The sequence below is a fragment of the Pithys albifrons genome, chromosome 3 (assembly GCF_047495875.1).
Source record: "Pithys albifrons albifrons isolate INPA30051 chromosome 3, PitAlb_v1, whole genome shotgun sequence".
Classification (NCBI taxonomy): Eukaryota; Metazoa; Chordata; class Aves; order Passeriformes; family Thamnophilidae; genus Pithys; species Pithys albifrons.
The window spans coordinates 53101465-53123609 of NC_092460.1; the positions used below are offsets into that span (position 1 = coordinate 53101465).

Consider the following 22145-nt stretch of genomic DNA (forward strand, 5'->3'; position numbering starts at 1 on the left):
ATTAAAAATTCTGCAATCCATGTGATGGAATAAGAACATTTTCTTGGAATAGAGGAATGCAACAATTTCTTTTTGACAATAAATCCTTACCTCCTGCAAAGATCCATTTAGCGTTGCAGGCTGCACTATGTCACATCTTAGTTTCCTCAAATGGAGAAGTTTCTCTCTGTAATCATTCACTGTTGCTGGCACAAGTTCTGCTTGGAGCAATATGGTGAATACTGGCTGGAATTCCCCTGTGCTGTCACCCTGAACAAAAAAGTGACATGCATTTTGTTAGAGTATGTTTACCTCATTGAAAAGTATTTCAACAAACTACACAGATTCCCAGCCATTCTGGACCAAAGAACAAAGTCAAGGGACTTGCTCTGGTTTCCACCATTTAGGCATCAAAACACACACATTTGAAAACACCAGAAGGCAAGAGGACAAAGATAAAACTGGAATGTGAATGCACAGAAGCAGAGGACAACCTCTACCAGACACATGCTTTGCTTCTGCAAAGTGGAAAACAGTTCACACACATCATCAAACACAGATGGCTTTGAAACGTTAAATGAAAAATTCTAGCCCTACCTCAATCTGCATAGAAGGTCGATTATCAAAATGGTTTAGAATTCGAACAGTCAATAGCCGGACCTATTCAAAGCATAAACATATGTAAGAAGCATGCAGCCTATATAACCCACACAGAGGTTCATGTTTTGTAGAGGAGACTGATTTCACTAGGTTCATCTTAGGCATGAGAAATGGAGGAAGTCCTGTTGTCTAGAAGGCAATAAAAAATGAATGCATTAGGCTCCTGCTCTGATCTACCCCTGGGGAAGAGGCAAACCCCATAGGGCAGAGTTAATTTCTGTTAACTCATGCACCATGGACACAGGTCTAAGCAGACCGTATGGAATTAATACCTTTACACAGATCCATGTTTCTCCTTTCTGACTTTACCATTTAACTAAGTTTATTCCAATTATGTTGTTAAAATACAAATTAGTTTGCATGTGCTCAAAAAAGCAGATTACCTTGGAAACACCAGTGGAAATATTAGGATGCAACTTCTCAAACAAATCCATCAGGTTCCCTTGGGAAAGAGGTTCCTGGCAGCCACACAATGCCAACCTTGTGTAATAGAGATCAGCCAACAGCAACGCAGAGGGGTCTGAAGGGAAAGTGCTAAAACAATGGAGCGTTTTATTAGCATCCAGAGAGTACTGCAACAACATTGAAATTTGAAAATATGGCAGTAGTGATAACAACATTAAGGGAAAATTCTACATGATTTCAGACTCTGCTTGCACCAGCAGGCCAGTAAAGCCAGACTTTTGCAGCCACAAAGCCCATAGAAGCCCAAATTCCTCTTTCGTGTTAATCAGGCTTGTCAGGCTAGGGCTTACATACTGGACCCACAGACACACACACGAAGCTGCACTAAAAAACCCTCCATAGATCACGTAAGGGCTTCTGCTACTGCCCAAGGGCTCAGTCACTGATCAACAGAAAAAGAAGTAATCCTGGCTTAGGTAATACACCAGGAATCCTGCCTGCTTGCAGGGAAACCTCCTTCTGCTACCTGACAACCCTTGCTCCAAGCAGGTTTCACATCCCCCGTACAAAGCTGGCAGAAAAGCATTAGACTGAAGATCTCTGTCAATGCTTCCTGCATGATCTGGGCAAGCTGTTCCATCTCCATCATGCCTCAGACATGGACACCATAACTTTCTAACTTAACAGGATGTTTTGAAGCTCAAGCCACCAAAGACATGGAGATGCTTTCAGCCCAGCAGTGATGGGAGATGCCGGAGAGAGATGAACGGCCTCCCTCAATCCCTCCAGCCACTCAGATTTGTGTGCTAATTTTGAGTAAAATACTGTTAAAATAAATGAAATGGATTATACAAACTTCTTCCCGCTGCAGAGCCAGCTCACACATGGATATGTAAGGACGTGGTGGAATCACAACACCACCAGCAAACTGCAGAAGTCCAGGCTTTTGACACAGCTCAGAAAGGCTGCTCCTGTCTCCTTTATCACCAGTGTAACAGAGAGTTACTAAGCATAAAACTAAAACTAGAACCAACTTACTTGACACATTACCCTGCAGCTAAGAAACCACCAGTTTGCACAGAAACTGTTGCTGAACAGGCACTACATCTACCTGGTTCTCCAAATAAACAGTGCCTACAACTTTGTTGCCTTACATAACCACAGTACTGATGCAATGCACCAGTGTAACAGAATGGGCAGCACATAACAAAGCATTTATCAAGCTCCTACATAAAAGCAAAGTCAACTCTTTGCCCAACCAAGGAGAATCAAGAAGGACCACAGAACAGGCAGAGTTTACTTACATCACCAAGCTCTTGACACGCTCCACAGGTAACAAACGGAGTACTTCAGCAGACTCCACCAAACTAAGAAGAGTACTTACAGCTTGGCAGGCCACAAACAGACTTCCTGGAGCAGAGAAAGAACAAGAACAGCTTGTATATTTACTCAGTTCTCAATGACTTCTGCTTGTATAGTGCTTGCCCACCCTGAAATGTCTGGAGTCACTGAAATAAGGTAACATATGGATCCAGAAACTGGCACGTGTATTTTCTAACCATTAGCATAAAAAGAAATGCTCCTCCGGCTATCAAAGTAAGTACTTCCTCTGGCAAGCCAGCATTGAAAGCCATGAACTGTTCCAAGTTTGCACGTTTCCATCACACTCACATGCACAGAAAGCAGAGATCTGGAGCTAAGCACTGTGGCAGGAGTCACAGATAGCACAATGCTATAAAGGAAGAAATGCTGCCAAATTTATATGAACGTAGCAAAGACAAAGCAAAAATATATATTGATGCTATACCACACGGGTGCCTATGAACTCTGAAACTCTGGCAATGCACTACCATGTAAGATCTTCCAAGCTGTCCCACATACTTAAGGATTGAATATTTATTAGTGAATGGCCAGGTGGGTTTGCTGAATTTTGTCTCTTTCCTAAACCACTCAGATGCCTTTAAGTATAGAGGGTTTCCTAGAAGCACAGGACAGCCAGAGCCCTACCAGGCAACAAAGCGAAAGGGCAATTCCTTTCCCTTGACACTTTAAGTTAGCAAGTAGGTTGTTTTTTTAAAAAAAATAAAAATAATTCCCCTCTGCTTCATCTCTTCCCAAGCAGAAGAAACACTATTTCTAAACCAGGCACATTGAAGAAAGCTTTTAAACGATATAATTTTTTTACATGCTGCCAATAGAAAAGAAGGGGAAACAAGCATTCATTTCCTCTGAAAACATTCCTCTATTCCAAGCAGCTTAACTCCCCAGGTGTGTGCCAAATTCTGCTAACCGTTAACCTTCATAAGGAGCTCCTCAAGGAGAGGAGAAGAAACAGCAATTAAGGACAAAATGAAGCTTTCTGCATTTATAATGTAAGGAGACAGGTTCCCAAATTGCAATCTGCATGCTGTTTGGTGGTAGTATGTCCAGGCTAAACAAAGATAGTGGCTTCCACATCAGTATAGGCACATCTTTATGATTAATACAGGAAGCACTTCCATATTGCTCCTGAACAGCTGCCAGCAACAACTTTCTGTTGCTCCTTCCCAGTTCTCAAACCAGCTTCCTTGCACTTCACAGCAACCACAGAAAAACACACAGTTCTGGGACTTGCACTTTGCCTCAGGGCTCAGAGGCCAGGCAGGTCAAACAGGGAGCACAGGGCTGGGAGCCTTGAATGTGCAGTGGGAGGAGACTGGAGTACTAATAAAAGGTGAAGGAATTGTAGAAATTATAGAGATGGAAAGAATGGCAGAGAATGAAAAAGGTGTCCAGGAACCCTAGTTTGGGAGAAGCGTGAGAAAAACCAAGCAAGGAAGCGTAAGATGAGACAATAGAAGGCATGAGCATAGGACTGAGGTTGCATTTGTTTCTTTTCCCTTATGGGCAAAGGAAGAAATAGCAATGTGCCTCTTGCATGCACTCACAGCTTTCGCAGAGCTCCTATCAATGCCACCAAAGATGAGGCCTAAGAAAGAAACTTTGGGTATTTCTTTGTTAGGACAAGTACATTGCCAGTAAAACAATCCCAATAGCACACAAACGCTGCAAACATGACAGAAGAAAGGTCTAAATCAAGAGAGCCATGCTTGACAAGGACTAGAGAAAAAAAGCAACAGAGCCAACTGGCAGATACATTTAGGCATACTAACAAAGGCATTATGAATAGAAAATGACAGACTGTAGACAAAGTTTTCCAAGCAGAGGAACAATGAACATTGAACCTGGGACACTCCAAAACATCTTTATAGTTTGGCATGAGGTCAAATACTTCCTATCCCTCTGACTAACAACTGCCCTGCCCTATACAAGCTGAGTTAAAACTCTTTTTTCCTGGCCACAGATGGAAGACAACCAGTGACCATTCAAGCCTGAAGAAAAGATTCAGCATTTTAGAACTGGAGGTGTCACCTGGGTCAGAGATGGTATGCTTGTTTTGTCTGGGATAAGAGTAAATTTTCTGCATAGTAGATAATATGGAGCTGTGTTTTGGATTTGTGCGAGAAACTGCTGATAACACAGGGATGTTTTTGTTACTGCTGAGCAGCACTCGCATAGCACAAAGGCCTTTTTTGCTTCTCACCCCACCCTACCTGTGAGGAGGCTGGGGGTACACAAGGAGTTGGGAAGGGTGTCATGGTTTAACCCCGGTCAGCCACCAAACCCCATGTAGCCGCTCCCTCAACCCCCTATCAGCAGGATCAGGGAGAGAATCAGAAAGGTAAGAGCCAGAAAACTCATGGGTTGAGACAAAGACAGTTTAATAGGCCAAGAAAAAGCCACACACACAAGCAAAACAAAACAAGGAATTCCCTGCTTCCCATGAGCAGGCAGGTGTTCATTCATCTACAGGAGACCAGAGTTCCATCGCTCACAACACTTACTTGGGAAGACAAACACCATCACTCCAATAAATTCTTCCCATCCTCCTTCTTCTACCAACTTTACATACTGAGCATGATGTCTTTATGGCCTGGAATATCCTTTTGGTCAGTTTGGGTCACCTCCAACCTTCCATGCACCTCCAGCTTCCTTGCCAGCATGGCAGTACAAAAAACAAAAAAGGTCTTGGCTCTGTGTAAGTCTGTTCATCAGTAACAAAAATATCTTTATGTCATCAACCCTGTGTTCAGCACAAATCCAAAGTATAGTCCCATACCAGCCACTTGAAGAACATTAACTCTACTCCAGCCAAAACCAGCACAAGGGAGGACAGCTGGATCAGCTGACCCCACCGACCAAAGGGATATCCCCTATCATGTGGCAACATGCTCAGCATATAAAACTGGAGGAAGAAGGAAGAGGGGATGCTCAAAGTGATAGCATTTGTCCTTCCAAGTAGCTTTTAGGAGTGATGGAGCCTGCTTTCCTGGGGATGGCTGAACACCTGCCTGCCTATGGGAAGTTGTGAATGAATTCTTTGTTTTGCTTCACTTGCATGTGTGGCTTTTAAGACTAAACTGTCTTCATCTCAAACCGAGTTTTCTCACTTCTACCCTTCTGATACTCTCCCCTCAACCCTGCTGAGCGAGCAGCTGTGTGGGACTTAGTTGCTGGCTGGGATTAAGACATGACAGTCCTTTTTGGTGACGTTTGTATGGTTTGAGATAATGACAGATCTGATTAGAATGTGCAAGATCGAACTTAGAGCTGTTCCTGTTGTGTAGCTATTAACTGATAATCTTCTGTGCTTGCCATAGGGCTTGCTTGTCGTACGGTATATCAGTGTCCAGTTCTCATTAGTGGCTGCTTTTTGCTTTCACTGCTTGCTGGAATGCTGTACTGCTTATCATCTCACTCTGCTGTGCCTGGGAACACTTCGATAACAGACACGGCAATGCACCTACTTGGCAGGCAGCCAGGGTATTGCTGCTGGTTCTGTTTTGCTGTACTGGACAGGCTGGAACCCCAGTGTGAACTCAAGTCAATCGGGCTGTGACCTGTGGGTAAGTCCATGCAGCAGCAGGTACACCTTGAAGCATCACTGGCTGTACAGGTGTTCATACTGAGCACCTCAGAGTGTGTGGCCACAGATAACCTCACAACAGAGCAGGTACACTTCTGGAGGGAGTGCAGCCATGACTAAGGCCACATTTGGAGCAGGTATGTCTCTGAAGGCATTGTGGCCTATGGATACGGCTGCACTGAAACAAGTCAAAGTAACTGTGGTTGTGGATAAGTCTGTACCACAGCGGGTATACTCCTGGAGAGACTGATTCATAGGTAAGATTCCACTCAGAGCAGGTACTCCCCTAAAGAGACTGCAGTCCACAGCTAAGTTCAAGCCTGAGCAGGGGCAAGGGGAGGAGTTCATTGCAATATTAATCCTTGTGGTCTGGCCCAAAGGGACCAGGGGAGGAGACTGTAATGGATATACCTGTAAATTGTTGTAACCCATGATCTGAGTTCTGTGTTATAGAACTATAGCAGGAACCACCCAAACCAGTGGAGGACAAGCCTTACAAGAAGCAGTGCAAGTACAGCAAAGAACCAACATGAGCTGACTTTGATACCAAATAACTGCACACAACACACCACCTCTCCTGTCCTGAGTGATCACCATTAACAGATGGAGCCCAAATTCAAGGACTAAATGGAGTCAGTGGACATTTTACAGGGGTGGTCCATTCCACAGACTAAGGGAACGATATAGGTGTGTTACATCAAAGAATGGGAAAGGGGAAGGGTGGATAATGAGGCTGTGTTGGATAGCATTGGTACCATAGCATGATATAAATAGTATCAAATAATAGAGAGACTATATGCTGATTTTGGCTGCAATGCAGTTAATTTTCTTCACAGTACCTAGTATGGGGCTATGGTTAGGATTTGTGCTGGAAACAGTGTTGATAATGCAGGGATGTTTTTGTTATTAGTGAGCAGAGCTCATAAAGCATCATGGCCTTTCCTGCTTCTCACCCCACCCCATCAGTGAGGGGGCTGGGAGTGCACAAGGTGATGAGAGGGGACACACACAGGACAGCTGACCCCAGCTGACTGAAGGGTATTCCAGACCATATGGCATCATGCTCACATATAAAGCTGGCAGAAGAGGAAGGAAGTGGGGAATGCTTGGAGTGATGGAGTTTGTCTTCCCAAGTCACCGTTACACATGATGGAGCCCTGCTTTCCTGAGGTGGCTGTACACTTGTCTGCCCCTGGGACATGGCGAATGAATTCCTTGCTTTTTTTTGCTTGTGTATGTGGCTCTTGCTTTACCTACTGTGTTTACCTCAGTCCACGAATTTTGTCACTTTTATTCTTCTGAATCTCTCCCCTATCCTACTGGGCAAGTATGAGCAGGTGAGCAGCTGGGGGGTGATTACATGCCAGCTAGGATGAAATCACTGACAGTCCTTTTTGGCACCCAACATAGGGTTCAAAGGTTTGGGAGATAATGACATATTTAATGGGAATGTGCTAGATTGAGTTTATAGTTGTTATTGCTGTTTAGCTATTAACTGACAGCTATTGGCTGACAGGTAATGTCCCAAACTTTGCACTATAGGTTTGAATTTGAGCTTATGAGTCAACAGTCTCTCCCTCACTTGAGTGCTTCAGCCTGGATCTGGTTTAGATTTATTTCCATCATCTTTTTTCCTTACTTTCTTCTCTCCCTTTCCAATTACCTCTGTTTTCCACCAAGCAGAACATCTGCCACCCCATCAGTATTATGAACAGTAAATGCAGAATTATTTCCTGGAGGTTGTTCCTCACAAGCTTTGCTCTTCTAGTTTTATTTGAGCTGGTAAATAATTTTGGACACAATGCTGCTGGTATTCATTTTCATGCTTTGTGTCTTTAGAAGAACTGTTTTATATTGTTTTATATATCAAAAAAAGTGCAAATAAACAGGAAGTAACCATAACTGACCTTTGCAGAGGTGTCCTTTGTCAATGGCTGTGAAGAGAGAGTCTAGAAAACTTGTCACACGAGGCAGAATATTTTCTTTGTTCATTGGTCTGTCCAAAGTAAATGGGAAGACTTTTATCTCTGTTACACTGACATTTACATATATATGAAAGCTTTCTTTCAATTCTGTCTTGTATTAAATTCCAGGTAGCTCACCCCAAGTCTGAAACCAGCAGCAAAACGGTTTTGCTATTTCTGATTCACAATTTAAGTTGTAGCATTCATTGTACATTCTTTCTAAGTATACTTTTAATAATTACTGACAAAAACACTGTCAAGAGAGGATAGTGCTTAAACCAGAAACTGTGTCAAGAACATCTCTATCTAGAGTACTACATTTAGTGAGCAGGCAATCAATTTTGATACTCTATTCCTATCTTTACTGTTGACTCACATATTACCACAAAGCATTTTCTTTGCCTTCTAAACAGTTTCCTTTACCTAGGGACAGTGATTATTGTCCTTTCCTTAGCAGACTGATTTCTTACAGAAAATTAACTAGACAGTACTAGAGAAATGCATGATAATAGCACCTTAAAATATCCCTTACCTAATATGTGGCAGTACAACCAAGGCAACCCAAGACCGCGAAAGATCAGTGATGTCTTCCTTCTCTGGTAAATGGATTAAAGACAGTACATAATCCAACACTGGTACTTCTGCCTTTTCTCCTTGTCTTTTATTTGTTTGTTGCCTTGTATTAGAGCTAAAAATAAAACCAAACTTTTTAGTAATCCACCACTGCAGATCAGAGATTGTTCCTATTTGTACTACAATATTCAAAATTAAGTTTGCTACTTCTAGCAAAAGGGATCTGGACAACCCAAGGGATTTTTTTCTTTTCAATGTCCTCTACAGCACAAAATACTATCTAGCCATGCTGAAGAGCACAAAACATGGCCCACAAAAAATTTGAGGTCTTCATTTCAAAGTCAAATAATATTTCTAGAAGAAAAGACACTAGTTTGCAATTGGATACTCTCACAACTAGGGTGCTAGGATTCTAGGAGCACCCAAGAGTTGCCTCCATGATTATTCTTAATAAACCACAATTACATTGACATAGATGGGTGACAGAAACAACCAGTGAAGTGAAAGTTTTGGGACTTAAAAGGAACCACAAGCTGAGTCCAAATGAACAAGCCTATCTGCAGGCACAAAGGGATGACACCATACTGGAACATACGAACAGTACTTCACACTCCATGGACAGCAATCCTTCCATTCCACCCAGTGACTGCAAGATCACAGTTAGAAAAATACAGAAGCTAATAAAAAGCCAACATCAAGAATCATTAGAGGCTTAAGAAACAAAATTTATGAGATAAATCTCAGGGAATTAGGACTGTGGTCCAGGGAAAGATCTCAGACATTTCTGATGATCAAAGCCTGCTATTTGTAAAAGCTGGATGCAAAGAGTAAGAAATACTCTGCTCTTTATGTTCCCTGCAGATAAGCAGTAAGTGATTTAAACTGCAGTAAAGGAAGTTTAATTCTTATACTGAGAATTGGGAAAAAAAACCACCCACAAAAACCCCCAAAGAAATCAAAACCCACCCGTGTAACCATAAAGTACTGGCACAAACTGACAGAAGCAGCTCAGGAATCTCCAGAATTGGAGTATTTAACAAGTATTTGGTCAGACATCTTTTAGGACTGGTTTAAGACTTGCCAATTCCATCCTAGGTAGGAAGGAGATGGGGAATGCAACTCTTGAGATGCCTCCCAGCCCTAACTTCTACCACTGAAATTACAAGAGCATAAAAAACCTCCAACTAGGACCAAGGTTCTCTCTCATGTATGTACTCCATACTACTGAAAAGCCAGAGAGCTCAACAGACAGAGCAAACAAGGGAAGAAAACCAAATTTAGTAATTTTGACTCAACCTTTTGTTCCCTAAATCATAGTACCTTCACTCACTAAATATAAATAGGAAAAACTCACACAGAGTGGATTGCTTTTAGCAAAGATAAAACCTTACATTAAAGGCAATACAAAGCAAAAGTTTTGAATTCTCCGAGTTAGAAGTACTGGAAAGATCATTATCAGTAGTTTAGTAACATTCATTCTACGCTTCAGTGGTTACCCTAAAGAGGCTCCGGAGGAAAGCAACCACCACTTCATTGTAACAAAGCTAGCTTTGCAACTAGGAGCAGTCAAGTTGTATTAGCACAGTTCTGTTTCTGGATTAATTACACATCCTTTGCTGACCAGTTGTGCTCTATGGCAAGACTATAGTATTGCTGTCAAGAAAGCTCCTGGACAAGACATATACACACAGGGAAAGAAAGATGGGGACAAGGCAGGAAGTTAGTAATGATGAGAACCTGAACTGCAGCACTCACTACAAAGATTAAGTGCCCAAGGATGCAGCATGCGTGTTAGTGTAACAAATCCCCATCATACATGTACCACAACACTCTTTTTATCTCAGTGATAACCTTTCCAGAGCAGCATTTCTTCTCAAATAACCTCAAAAAGGAAAAGGGGATCCTACTGTATCACTTGGTCTGCAAATCTGCCAGTAACACTGACATTTACACAACTCCACTGAACACTGGAGGGCAACTTTTATGTAGCTCTGCACTGCACTCAGGCCGACAGCCTAAACTTGAGAAGTCTCACCTCACAGACGATTCAGTGAAAATAAGAGGGTACTTTTCAAATGCCATCGAACCAATGGTAGGAGGCTCTGCTTTCACCAAAATGAGTTTAGCCAGAATTGCCACAGCCTCATCCTTTGTGAAGGTATCTGTGCCAGAGAAGGAATGTTCAAGGTATTCTAGAAAGCATGGGAGAAAACACTGAAGGGACAAAAAGAAAAAGTAAAAAGTCAAGGACTGGCAAGTTTATTTAATCATCATCAAATTCACAAAAACAATTACATGACACCAGCCACAAGGAATCCAAATGCTCACAAATGAGCCAGAAAAGCACCAGACTTACAAGTCCTGGTTCCCCTAGACACCAGTACACAGATATTCGCTTATGCCAGCAAGGACAGTAGTTTAATGTGAAAACTCAGCTTGCCCCAAATCTAGTCTCATCAGGACATTCCAGATCCCTGAACTTGGCTTTCACCTGCCACTCCATTTAATCAATTTGATTCCTCACAGATAACCAGTTAGAGGCCTGATCCATCAGACATCCTTTATTCTTCATTTCCGCTTAGCTTCTCCGGAACTCCTTCTCTTCCTCCAATCCATAACATGCTCACCACCCTTTTAATTCTCAACAGACAGGCTTCTTTTTGTGAACAGATACTATCACCTTCTCCAACTCTGAGAACCCCTTCAAAACTTTAACACAATAGCCTAAGTAGCCTCTTTCACTCTTATCAGATCATGCCAGAAGTTTAAATAAACATCATGTCAATACACAAGAATCCTTCAGCATACAGGGCAGGTAAATACACTGTGGATTCCCAGTTGTTCCCTTCGGCAACAAAAGTAAACAAAATGCACAAATGCTTCCACCTACCCTCTCAAATTGCTTCACTGTGAACATGGCTTCAGAAAAACCCAAAAGAAAGTGCCGCTCAAATCCACTTGCAAATACCTGCAAGATGCAAATGAAAGGTTGACAGGAGCAGATTAAAAAGAGACATTTCATAGCCAATTTTCCATTATCCATGGGACATTTTTTCTGGTATATGAATCAGCCATGCTTTGAACTCTGAGACACCCTGCCTGGCTCTCTGGCCCGTTCTGGCACATGGAGCCAATACCATTTCCAAGTGACAATTCAGTACAGGAACATAGAGTCCTTTTTAATAAACGCTGTTGACACAATCCTTTTTGACAAATGCTGCTGGACCCAACTGTCTCTGTGCAAAGACAGCTGAGCTGTCTCTTTAGTGTGATGTGGAAAATATAAGTTCAAAGTTCTAGGACTGCAGCATAGATACACCAACTGCTAGTAAAAAGCTTAGGTCCTAAATATATTTCAAGTCAGCATTTTTTCTGTGTAGCAGGTTGCAAAAGTTTACTACCTCACAGGTGGAGACAACCTCTGTGCTTCTGAAGGATCCAAGATAGGAACAGCCCTTTGAGATACCCAGGGTCAGTGCTCCTCAATGCCAAGATGTGCAACATAAAGTACACACTCAGAACTCTCTTTCCCAGACCCTTCAGAAGACAAGGACAGCTTTAAGCCTCCTCCAGTTTAACAAATACCCTCAAATGTTTGAAGGACGTCTCCTGAGCAAAAATGGCCTCATGCCACAGGCAGAGCCAATCTTACTTTAATGCAAGTCAACACTGAAGAACAGATGAAATTTGATCTTTCTTTAAACAATTGCAAAGGCCTTGCTTTGCCGTGGTAAATTGCATGGCATTTTTCTTTCAAGTGTTTTTTTTTTACACACACCCCACAATTATGGTCCACACTGTTAATTGTAAAACTATAATGTACTGTAACAGGAAAATTAAACAGTAAGACGCCACAGTAGCATCTCCCATTAATCTCTGCAACACTGAATTTGATAGGAATGTATGCAGCTAATCCAGTCAGTGCTTCAGGACCAAAGGTAATATTGAAATATGCGTACTCCTGTACTTTCTAAATGAAAACTGCACTTGCATGAAGCTTGTTCACAAGGCTAAGCCATGCCCATTAAATGCCTGTAAACTTACTGAAAAATGTATTTTTTTCAGTAAGTCTTACTCACTAACATGCTTTATTACCTTAGGCAGGACATGTCCCTTCTCTGTTCTCTCTCCTTTCTCTACAGAGGCTGTAGGTGTTTGAGTAAGGCCCTGTTTTCATTGCAATGATGTCTGCCATAGTGGCATTGCTACACTGATGGCCTGTGAAAGACTGTCAAGTACATCTGGGATTAGCTCAGTTGGTTAAAACTTGGTTGTATAATGCCAAGGTCATGGGTTCAATCCCCTATGTGGGCCATTGACTTAAGAAGTTGGACTCGATGATCCTTGTGGGTCCCTTCCAACTCTGAATAGTCTGTGATCTCTGTGATATTACAAAAAGTAATCCCAAGACCTCATCAGGCATTATTTAAGGCATTGAAAAGCTTCTCCCTTATCTGTGCAACCTTAAAGTGTATTTCCAAGCCTGAAATGGAATGTCCAGAAATCAGCCTATTATAGGGAACTTAAACTCTGGGACTTCTGGCATAAGCAGCCATCCTTGTTACCTTCTCAATAGCTTCCTTGGTCAAAGAATCAGGCAACAAAACATTTTCAGCCAGCAGGAATGCAGAAATGGTGTTCAGCAGCACCTCACAACAAGATGATGAGAGATATGGTGTTCGCAACATTTTTATTAAAATCTGCAACGAAAGAGAGAGAACTGATATTTGTCCATGAAGATAACAATTATCTAGCTTGAACGATTTAAACAGTCCCTGGAGCAGAAGGGTACAGTGTTCTAAGCTTCTAGTTGAAGTTTGAAGGCACTAAATCCATCCTAGTGGGGTCGAATGTACATGAATCTGGTAGAAATACTTTACCACTAATGTGGGGGTCTAGATCTCTTCCACTGTGGCAGGAACAGGTCTCTATAAGCAGCAGCCTACTTTCCCCCTTGTTCATTTAAAGGAGGGCTATATTAGCATTACAATACAGAGGTGAAATCTCCCAGGATTGGAGAGGTAGCAATACTCAAAATAAATGTCTCAGTTCACTCAACTCAAATCCTAAGCCCAAGAATACATCAGAAATGTGTACGAGTGCTTCAGCTGACCACACCTCTTCTATATTCAACTCTGACACATCAAAGTGATGGTCTAACCTACCTGACAGACATCTTCAGGCAGTGAGATTTTGAATCCATTTGCATGTTCCACGAGGATCAGATAAGCTTGCAGAATCCTTTTCATCTGCTCTGAAGCCATACAGCTGTTTGCCTTAGTTATTTTCCTCTGCAAGTTTAAGACTGACTCCTGTTTAAATAAAATAGGAAAATGTTTCGGATAATGGATCAGACTGTTTCACTTACTGCTATTTGAAGGACATTCTAAAGAATCGACATCTCAGCAGCGCAACAAATTGTTGTTGGCTCTTTCATACATGTTCAACAAATTAAACCTTTTAGGAACACTGTGTGATTCCCCTTATGTAAAGGCACATCCCAGATTCCTTGGACAGAAGCACAAATGTCTCCTAAAATGAGGGTCTCCAGAAAGGCCAACATTTGACACACAAGAGAGGAAAGAGGAAGAGAAATATTCAGGTCCAGACCCACAATGACATGGAAACATCCAGTTTGTATTGCAATTATCAGAACTTAGGTACTTTTACACTTTATGCATCATTATGCTAATGTGGATGCTAAGAGGTTACTCATATTATGTACATTATATAGACAATTAAATGGCCTATTAGTGTCCTTTTCTGTCAGAGGATATAACCTCCTATCCTTGATCCTATAAATTGACCCAATTTAGAGTTATCACTGAATACATGAATACTTCCCTCTGAGCAAGATATCCCCACACACTCACCAGTTTCAATGTTCAAACCCAAGCCTCATTAAAAATAAAAGGAATTATGTCACAAATTTCCAAGATTTCATCACAACTGCAGATGCTGAGTCAATGAGACCTCAGGGATACAAAACATCCAGTGGCAAAATAATCTGTACCTAATGACAGCCAGGCAATAATTGCAATCACATTGGGTGGAGCAGGAGGAACAGGATGGGATGTTCTAGAAACTAGTTAGTCATAGGGAGGTAGTTTCAAGAACAAATAGGACTATTTACCCATGCTGGAAGGACTCCCCTAATGCTCAGGTGTACCATTTCCTCCAGTTTCCCACTTCACCCCTCTGAGGAGCACAACTGACACAGACTATGCTGTCAGTTGCAAGAGGTTCTAATACACCTCAGCAAATCCCAGTCTCAAACATTAGAAAACACTTAAATGTTGATCAGGTAAGTAAAACACACTTGCCAGGCCCTTGCTGATTATTCTAAATCACCATGACCCAAGACAGAACAGCCCACAGCACTCAGCTGTGCTCCCTCAAACCAGCAAGGGTAACCCCCAAGCAGCGACACAGGAATACCCAGACTGAAAACACTGATTTTCAGTACTTGGCTATGAGGCTCAAACTTGCATCTCCAGGTTCAGCCCAGGTCTTTGCTGTAAAAAGATCTGCAGCGCAAAAATCTTTCCCTTTACTGTCACAAAGTGGTTTTGAACCACCAATATACCTAGTTCTGAAATATAAAACAAGCACTAGCACTCCCAACCCAGCAAGGGCTCTGATGTGTCCAAGGCAGATCCTAAAAATCATCCTTGCCCAGCCATGTGACTGAACTCCAAGTCTTACACACTAAACAGTTCCTTTCTCACTCACTAAACAGCCACCAGGGTCACTCTGAATTTAGAAAACAAGGGTGGGATTTTTCCCATGCACATGCCATTGCATTGAATGTTTCCAAAGCAGAAAAAAACCCAGTTCTGGTCCCATAAAACACAAACACACCTCTTGACAAGCACACAGTTTTTTGTCAGTCACTCATAAATAAAAACACAGTAAGAAAAATAATCAATGTACCTCCAGGCACTTGAAGACAATGTCAAAATGCTCCTTATGGATATGTACTACAGCTGATCTGAGCATCTGCTTGAAGGCTTCTCCAACAGCTGCCCATGGTAGTTCAATTTCTTCTTCTGTAGTAGGCCCCAACTTCAACAGAATTAACTTCAGAGCCTGCACAGAAAAGGAGTACATCATGTCCTTACACTGAGAAAATAAATCTAGCAATACTAAAATGAGTGCAATATATTGATAAAATATTCCAGTGATCTGCCTTCTTTCTATAATGAGTACAGGGGGAGAAAAAGGCTATCACTTAAAAACTGAAATATCAGCAAGCAGTACAATTTTAACATATAGGAATACTGCACAGGAATTACTAAAAACAACCTCTCTATCTCAAAAATACTCTTAAAAGGCTTTCCGATGTACGAAGTAATGAACAACATGCTTATCACCAAGGATCCACTGAGGTGAACAAGACGAACACTCAGAGGTTTCAGTGAGCATTGCCCAAGGCTCCATTACAGCAACAGTTAAACCAGCAATCTTGTCTTTACCGTCTCTGCACAAGAATGGAACATGTTTCGAACACCCTTGCACATCTCAAAAAGCAGCTGTCCTACACCTTCCACCTTTTCGGGGTGCTCTCCCAGGTCACAGAGCATTAAATTGAAGAGTACATTTTTATCAGAAACCTACAAAACAAAAGGAGAAAAAAGTTATCTTCTATTCAGAACTGCCGGATACAGGTAATTAGATGGCTCCACAGCACCATGTTATTCTCCTAGTCCTGCCTTTCCACAATAGCTCAAACTCATTATTTGCTAAAGAAAAACCAACAACTATCACTCCCTTTCCTTACTCCCCAAAAGACTGCTGTGTGATCTTGACTGATCTGCCTGGGAACATTACACACTGCGATTTTCAGGAGTGCAAAAAGGTTATCACAACAATTTCAATTCTATAAAGGCCTTAAAACACTTGTGGGAAAAGCCAGTCAGCAAATGTGCATTTACAAATTACAGTTTCCTTTTTGCAAGGCCACTTTAATATTTCTAGTCATTTTAGATAAACCAACCACAGATACTTAGTTTAACAGCTCTTAAAACAGAGAGTGCTAAGGCCTCTATTTGCCATGGCTGACATGGAGTGCATTACATTCTCAGTAAAACAGTCACTAAAAAGGACAATTCAGGACATGCTGTATGTCAGATCAGGCCTTGTTAGCCATTCTTTGGAGAAAACCTAATATTACACATTGAATCCAAAAGCCACCATGGAATGGAGACATCAAAGTACAAATGCCTCACTTACCTTTCTCATTAGAAAGACGAAACTTTCAGCAGCAAAGTTTCTGATGTGGAGTTTGTGGTGAGCCAGCAAAGTGCTGTAAAGGCTACAAAGACACAAAATAATCCACCGTCTTAATGGCAATGCAAGAATTGCCATCAGCTGGTTAAAAAACTGTTTTCAGTTTACTTAGCACTTTTTACAAACACTAAGAACCTGTCCTCCTGGAGAGGGCAAATACCTTCTTCGTCTGGACTCCCCTCCCACTCTCTTTGGATAAAGAACAAGAGGTTTGCAAAGAAGGCCAAATGACAGTGCCAGACAAATTAAACCACAATCAGAAATACCTCTAAAATCTCTAGATCCACACATGCTCAACTGTATCATCAAGATTTTCAAAATATATGTTTAGCAGCAGTAAGTTAAACCAAAGTTGATTTGATAAGCCAGATTTGTATTTCAGTTGACCCAAAAGGCCCTACAGTGCACTTAAAAGTTTGAGAGATTCAATTTGCAGGGGTGATAAATATTTGCAGTTCACTGGTAGGTACCAGTAACCATTGCAGGCGGCTCATCACGTGTTCAGGGAGTGGTGCCTCAGTCTCACAAGTCAAGCAGATGAGCAGGTGTTTTTTCAATATTTTGGACAGCTTTTACTGAGTTGGAGAGGAAATCTGTAACTCCTTTTTTGTGCCATCTATTCCAAATTGAAATTAGGAGGAAGCAACATGGAACTACTGTCTATGACAAAAAGAAGAGCCCTGCTACAACAGCAATGTAAGACCAAACAAGCAGTCATACTAGGTCAGGCCACAGGCCTATCCAGCCCAGTACTCACTCAGTCTACAGGAGCAGTCAGAAGCAAATGCCTGGGAAATGTTTAAAAACGTGGCAAGCACACACAAAATCAGCCTTCAAACACCTGCAGCTAAGGAACTCCCCAAGCCCAGAAGAGACTCATGCATTTGGTAACTCCCTGCAGCTTGGCCAGTTTCTCTGAGAAAAGCTGGGAAAGCATGCTAACAAGTATACTGAAACATTAAGCTATGTATTCATGTGACATTTACATTTCTACAGCATCCAGTAAGTGCTGATCAAGACAGACATTAACTGTGGCTTTTACCTGTATATGTTGTGTATGTCCTTCACCATCAATCTCCACAAGTATTTGTAGAGATAGGAAAGAGAGGTAAAAGCCCATTCCAGCAGCTCTGTGTCCTGTGTATCTAGTAACTTGGTGATGGCCAGGAAAAAGTCATGAAAGTGAGGATAGAAGTCAGCCTGAAGATCTCGAGCCAGCTGCACCACTAGACTGTTTAAGAAAATATACCAATGTTAGTGCATTTCAAAAACAAACCAATAAAACCTAGTCAAACATTCCATGATCCAGCAGGGTCTCCCTGGAAAGAAAGACAGCATCAATTTCACTTCTCACTTTTTAAAAAATATCACCTATTAGGCAGCTGTGGATGGCAAGAATCTTAAGATTTTCAAAAAAATCAAGCAGACAGCAGTAAAGAAGAAGACATAAATGATTAACATTAAACAAAGCACATTAATATTCTGTCTGACACTCAGTAAGCACTCCCACTAATTTATTTGACTTGTCATAGCTGCATTTTTTTTACTTAAAACCGTAAAGCTCTACCAGGGAAATATGACCACCGTGGGCATCTCATTGCTATATTTTCCTCAGTTACAATACAGAAAAAGAACACTTATAAGGGAATTTAGGGCTACTTGTAATACCATCAAGGCTTCTGACTACTTTTTGTGACCGTATACTTACTTTAGTAGAGGTTGGTAAGCAAGACTTCCTTCAACTTGCAAATGTGTCTTCAAACTCTGCACAATGGCATTCTGGTAATAGACCAGCTGGTGGAAGGATTGGCATTTGTTGGCCACTTCATTGTAGAATTGAACTGTTCAAAACACAAAAGAGAAACCCTGAAAACTCATCCAGTTCATAGTAAACATGAACAGTGTTAAAGAACGATAGTGCTCCAGAGACCAGTTCAAAAATCAGTCAATCTCCTATCAGGCTCTGGATGAAGAAGGCACACGTTTTAACAGTTTAAGAAAAGCAGGAAACATGAATAAATATGACATACCAAAATGCTGAGTGAGGTTCAGCTCCTTCCATTTCCGTAGTCCTTCAAAAAAGTAGGTTTCAACCTCCTATCAAAACAAAGATGAAGAATAGCTACCAAATGCTAATAAATGCATCCTGCAAAGATGAGTGGTTCAAATGAAGAAAACATTTGAAGACTATTCCAAAAAATTTTGATGACTTCATTTCAACAGGTACTATGGAATTTCCCTGAAAATAAGACTTCCTTTTTTATTCAAAACACATTTGAAAATACCTTCTGACACCAGGCTTTGTTTACACAATTGCTTTCTATATCCTGGCTGATTGGCATTGATAATCTAAAATGCTGAGCCATAGTCCAGCCAGTACAATGCTCTGAGATTTCTTTTGGCATCCCCACAGCTACTGAGTGAGAAGTTCAGCACACCAGGAGGTAGTAACCCACAAAGCACTATAATCACAATGATGATCTATACAACACATATAAATAACCCTTATCATCCATAAAGACACATGTTCATGCTTTATACACATGCAGCCAGCCTTATGAGTGTCAGTCTCTTCTCCCAAGTAAAAAAGGGATGGGATAAAAGGAAATGGCCTCAAATTGTGCTAGAATCATCTAATATGCTGAGTTGAAAGGGACTTAGCAGGATCATGCAGCCCAACTTTTGACCCTCAGCAGGGTACCCCAACGATCACACGATGTGCCTGAGAGCATTATCCAAATGCTTCTTGAACTCTGGCAGGCTTGGAGCTGCTGTGACCACTTCCCTGGGGAGCCTGTTCCAGTGCTCAACAACCCTTTGGATGAAAAGAAGAGGTTTAGACTGGATATTAGGAAAAATTTCTTCACTGAAAGAGTGGTCAGGCATTGTAATGGGCTGCTTGGAGAAGTGGTTGTGTCACCATCCCTGGAATTATGTAAAAGACATGTAGATATGGCACTCAGGGACATGGTTTAGTGGCAAATTCGGCAGTGTTAGGTCAATGGTTGGACTCAATGATCTTTGGAAGTCTTTTCCAACTTATGATTTTCAAACTTAGGATTCTATTGCTACTCAGCACTTTGCAGGTCAGGACCTAGGACTGCTGAGTGACCCAGCAGCATCTTTCATGTTCAGAAACACCCAAAGACCCACCAGTCACATGGAAACCATCAGGGTGGCACTGTCAAAGTGTCTCTACAGCAATATTGCAAAACAGGTAAGAAAGCAAAAGAGAACAAAGCATGAAATGAGGCTCCAGGAAAGACAACTCTTGCAGAAGCTTCTTTCCCATTTCCTCCTTACTAAATTTCTTAAGTGTCTTTTTAATGAAGTGTGTCTACTTGTGGTGTGATTTCAGAAAATTACCGCAATTCCTGCTCTTACCTCGGCATAACTTCCAGTTCTGTCAATTCGATGAATAATATCGATATTAATATTGCTTAAGCGCTCCGAAAAGGTAAGAAACTGTGAAACAAAAATAGGTACATGTTTCTTGCTCACTTCTGAGAATGGTCCTTCTAAGTGCCTCCTGACAGCACATGTGATAACACACACACTGCAAAGAGAAAACCCACTTCTAAAGACAGACTGCCAGGTAATACCCGTCAGTTTCAGTCCTACTCGAAGATGAAGGCAAAAAATACTTAAAACGCCCCATAGCAGGACTGACCCTCGTCCCCTCTGCGCTGCAAAACCGAGGCTCGCAGCGTGCACAACACGATGAAAAAGATGCAGAGAAATCTACCCGGATTTCAACACACTGCCCAGCTCTCAGCCTTCCTGGAACTACGTCTTGGTTAATGCCCTTATCGGGTATTATTTTGGTAATAAATCATCCAAGTTTTCTACATTCGGGCCGTGGTGCACCAGCTGCCTGCCAGGGACGGTAACTCGGCCGAGGTGCCGGGCGAGGGGCCGCAGCCGCGCTCCGGTCCGGGTGTCGCGGCGAGCCCCTCGCAGCGCTGTCCGTGGCAAGGGGTGCCCCGACGCGAGGGCCTCACGCCTCCTACCCCTGCTTCGGCAGCGGGGCACGACCCCTGAATTAACGCCGACAGCAGACCCCCAGGGTCCCTCCCCGCGGCCACCAGCCCCATCCGGGCGGGCGCTCACCCGGTGCGTGTTCCCCGACTTGTGCGCTGGGGACTTGCTCTTCATGGCGGCGGCGGCGGCGAGAGAGCCCCGCGGAGCTCCCACTCCGACCCCCCACGTGCGGCACTACGCGTTGGGCGCCGCCATTGCGGCCGCGGGCTGCCGGGAGCAGAGGCGGGCCGACGGGAGCAGGGCTAGTCTGCCGGGAGCCGGGGCGGGTCCGCCGGCGGAAGGGGCGGTGGCGAATGCCGAGCGAGACCTTCTCCAGCGTCTGGCGGAGGGTGGGTGGGATAGCTGTCCTCCTGTTACCTTGGCGGTGAGCAGCGTTCCCCTAAGCACTCTGGGCAGAGCAGTAGCGCTCCGCTGCTGTTTGCGCGCTGCGGCAGGCGGGGCGCTGGGGCACCCGGTACCGAGCGGGACCCCAGCCGTGCCCCCGGCAGACAGGGGTGCCGCGGCCAAGAGCTCCATGGCAGCCCGCAGCCCTCACTCGGCACGGCGTTGGTGGCTCGCCACGAAACGGCACTGCCCAGCTCCGTGGTCTTGATGCAGACTTTGGTCCGGACCTCAAAAATAAAAGCAGCTCATGGCAGGCAAAGTACATGCAAACCACAACAGCAAGTGTTTAGACAATGATCGTCGGTCGGTCCTGTGGGAGCTTCTGCCTCTGACTGCAGTTGCGGGAGGTGAAATTGGTGAGATGGGAGATGAACTGAACGCCGGAGGAAGCTTTGCTTTGGGCAGGTGTACAAACAGAGCTCAGAACCATGCGGCACCACTTCGAGTTGCAGCTCACACAGCCAGGGAATTGTGTTGCTCTAGGCTGCCTGCTCTGCCTGTTACAGGCAGCCCAAGGCCATTTTCAGGAGACACAGGCTTGCAGGTTATTCAGACAGAAGGACGCACGGCTGAAGTTCACTGTTAGGAGCACGTAGGGACCCACAACTTTGACCAGACCCGCCAGGTTAGACACTGCCAGGTGCATCCAGAAAAGCTGCCCACAGGCAGGCAATAAGCCATTACCATGATAGCCATCTGGACAAGCAGGGGAACGTGCTCCCATCAGCACCTGTGACTTCTGGCATTTGCGTTAAGTGGGAAGAGAAGACCTAATTTAGGCCCTTGAATTGAAAAAGGTTGGCTTAAGTGATCTCAAGCCTAAATATCCCCATTAGAAAGTGCAGCTAAAAGCATGTGGAGAGGTCTAGATCCACAAAAGAGCT

The 22145-nt window shown here is 43.0% G+C and overlaps 1 protein-coding gene across 1 annotated transcript in view; it reads right to left on the reverse strand.

Moving 5' to 3' along the window:
* UTP20 (UTP20 small subunit processome component) overlaps positions 1 to 21078 on the reverse strand; it is a 64834-nt gene extending 43756 nt beyond the window's left edge. The window contains exons 1-18 of the mRNA XM_071551990.1: positions 20947 to 21078; positions 20221 to 20301; positions 18867 to 18933; positions 18545 to 18677; positions 17879 to 18067; positions 16780 to 16861; positions 16023 to 16160; positions 15481 to 15636; positions 13713 to 13859; positions 13113 to 13247; positions 11438 to 11515; positions 10583 to 10761; positions 8507 to 8662; positions 7918 to 8006; positions 2349 to 2454; positions 1023 to 1173; positions 577 to 639; positions 91 to 249 (exon numbers count right to left, since the gene is read on the reverse strand). Of these exons, the coding sequence (XP_071408091.1) occupies positions 91 to 249; positions 577 to 639; positions 1023 to 1173; positions 2349 to 2454; positions 7918 to 8006; positions 8507 to 8662; positions 10583 to 10761; positions 11438 to 11515; positions 13113 to 13247; positions 13713 to 13859; positions 15481 to 15636; positions 16023 to 16160; positions 16780 to 16861; positions 17879 to 18067; positions 18545 to 18677; positions 18867 to 18933; positions 20221 to 20301; positions 20947 to 20991 (2154 nt within the window). The 5' untranslated portion in view covers positions 20992 to 21078. The remainder of the gene's footprint in view (positions 1 to 90; positions 250 to 576; positions 640 to 1022; positions 1174 to 2348; positions 2455 to 7917; positions 8007 to 8506; positions 8663 to 10582; positions 10762 to 11437; positions 11516 to 13112; positions 13248 to 13712; positions 13860 to 15480; positions 15637 to 16022; positions 16161 to 16779; positions 16862 to 17878; positions 18068 to 18544; positions 18678 to 18866; positions 18934 to 20220; positions 20302 to 20946) is intronic.
* Between the last annotated feature and the right edge of the window lie 1067 nt (positions 21079 to 22145).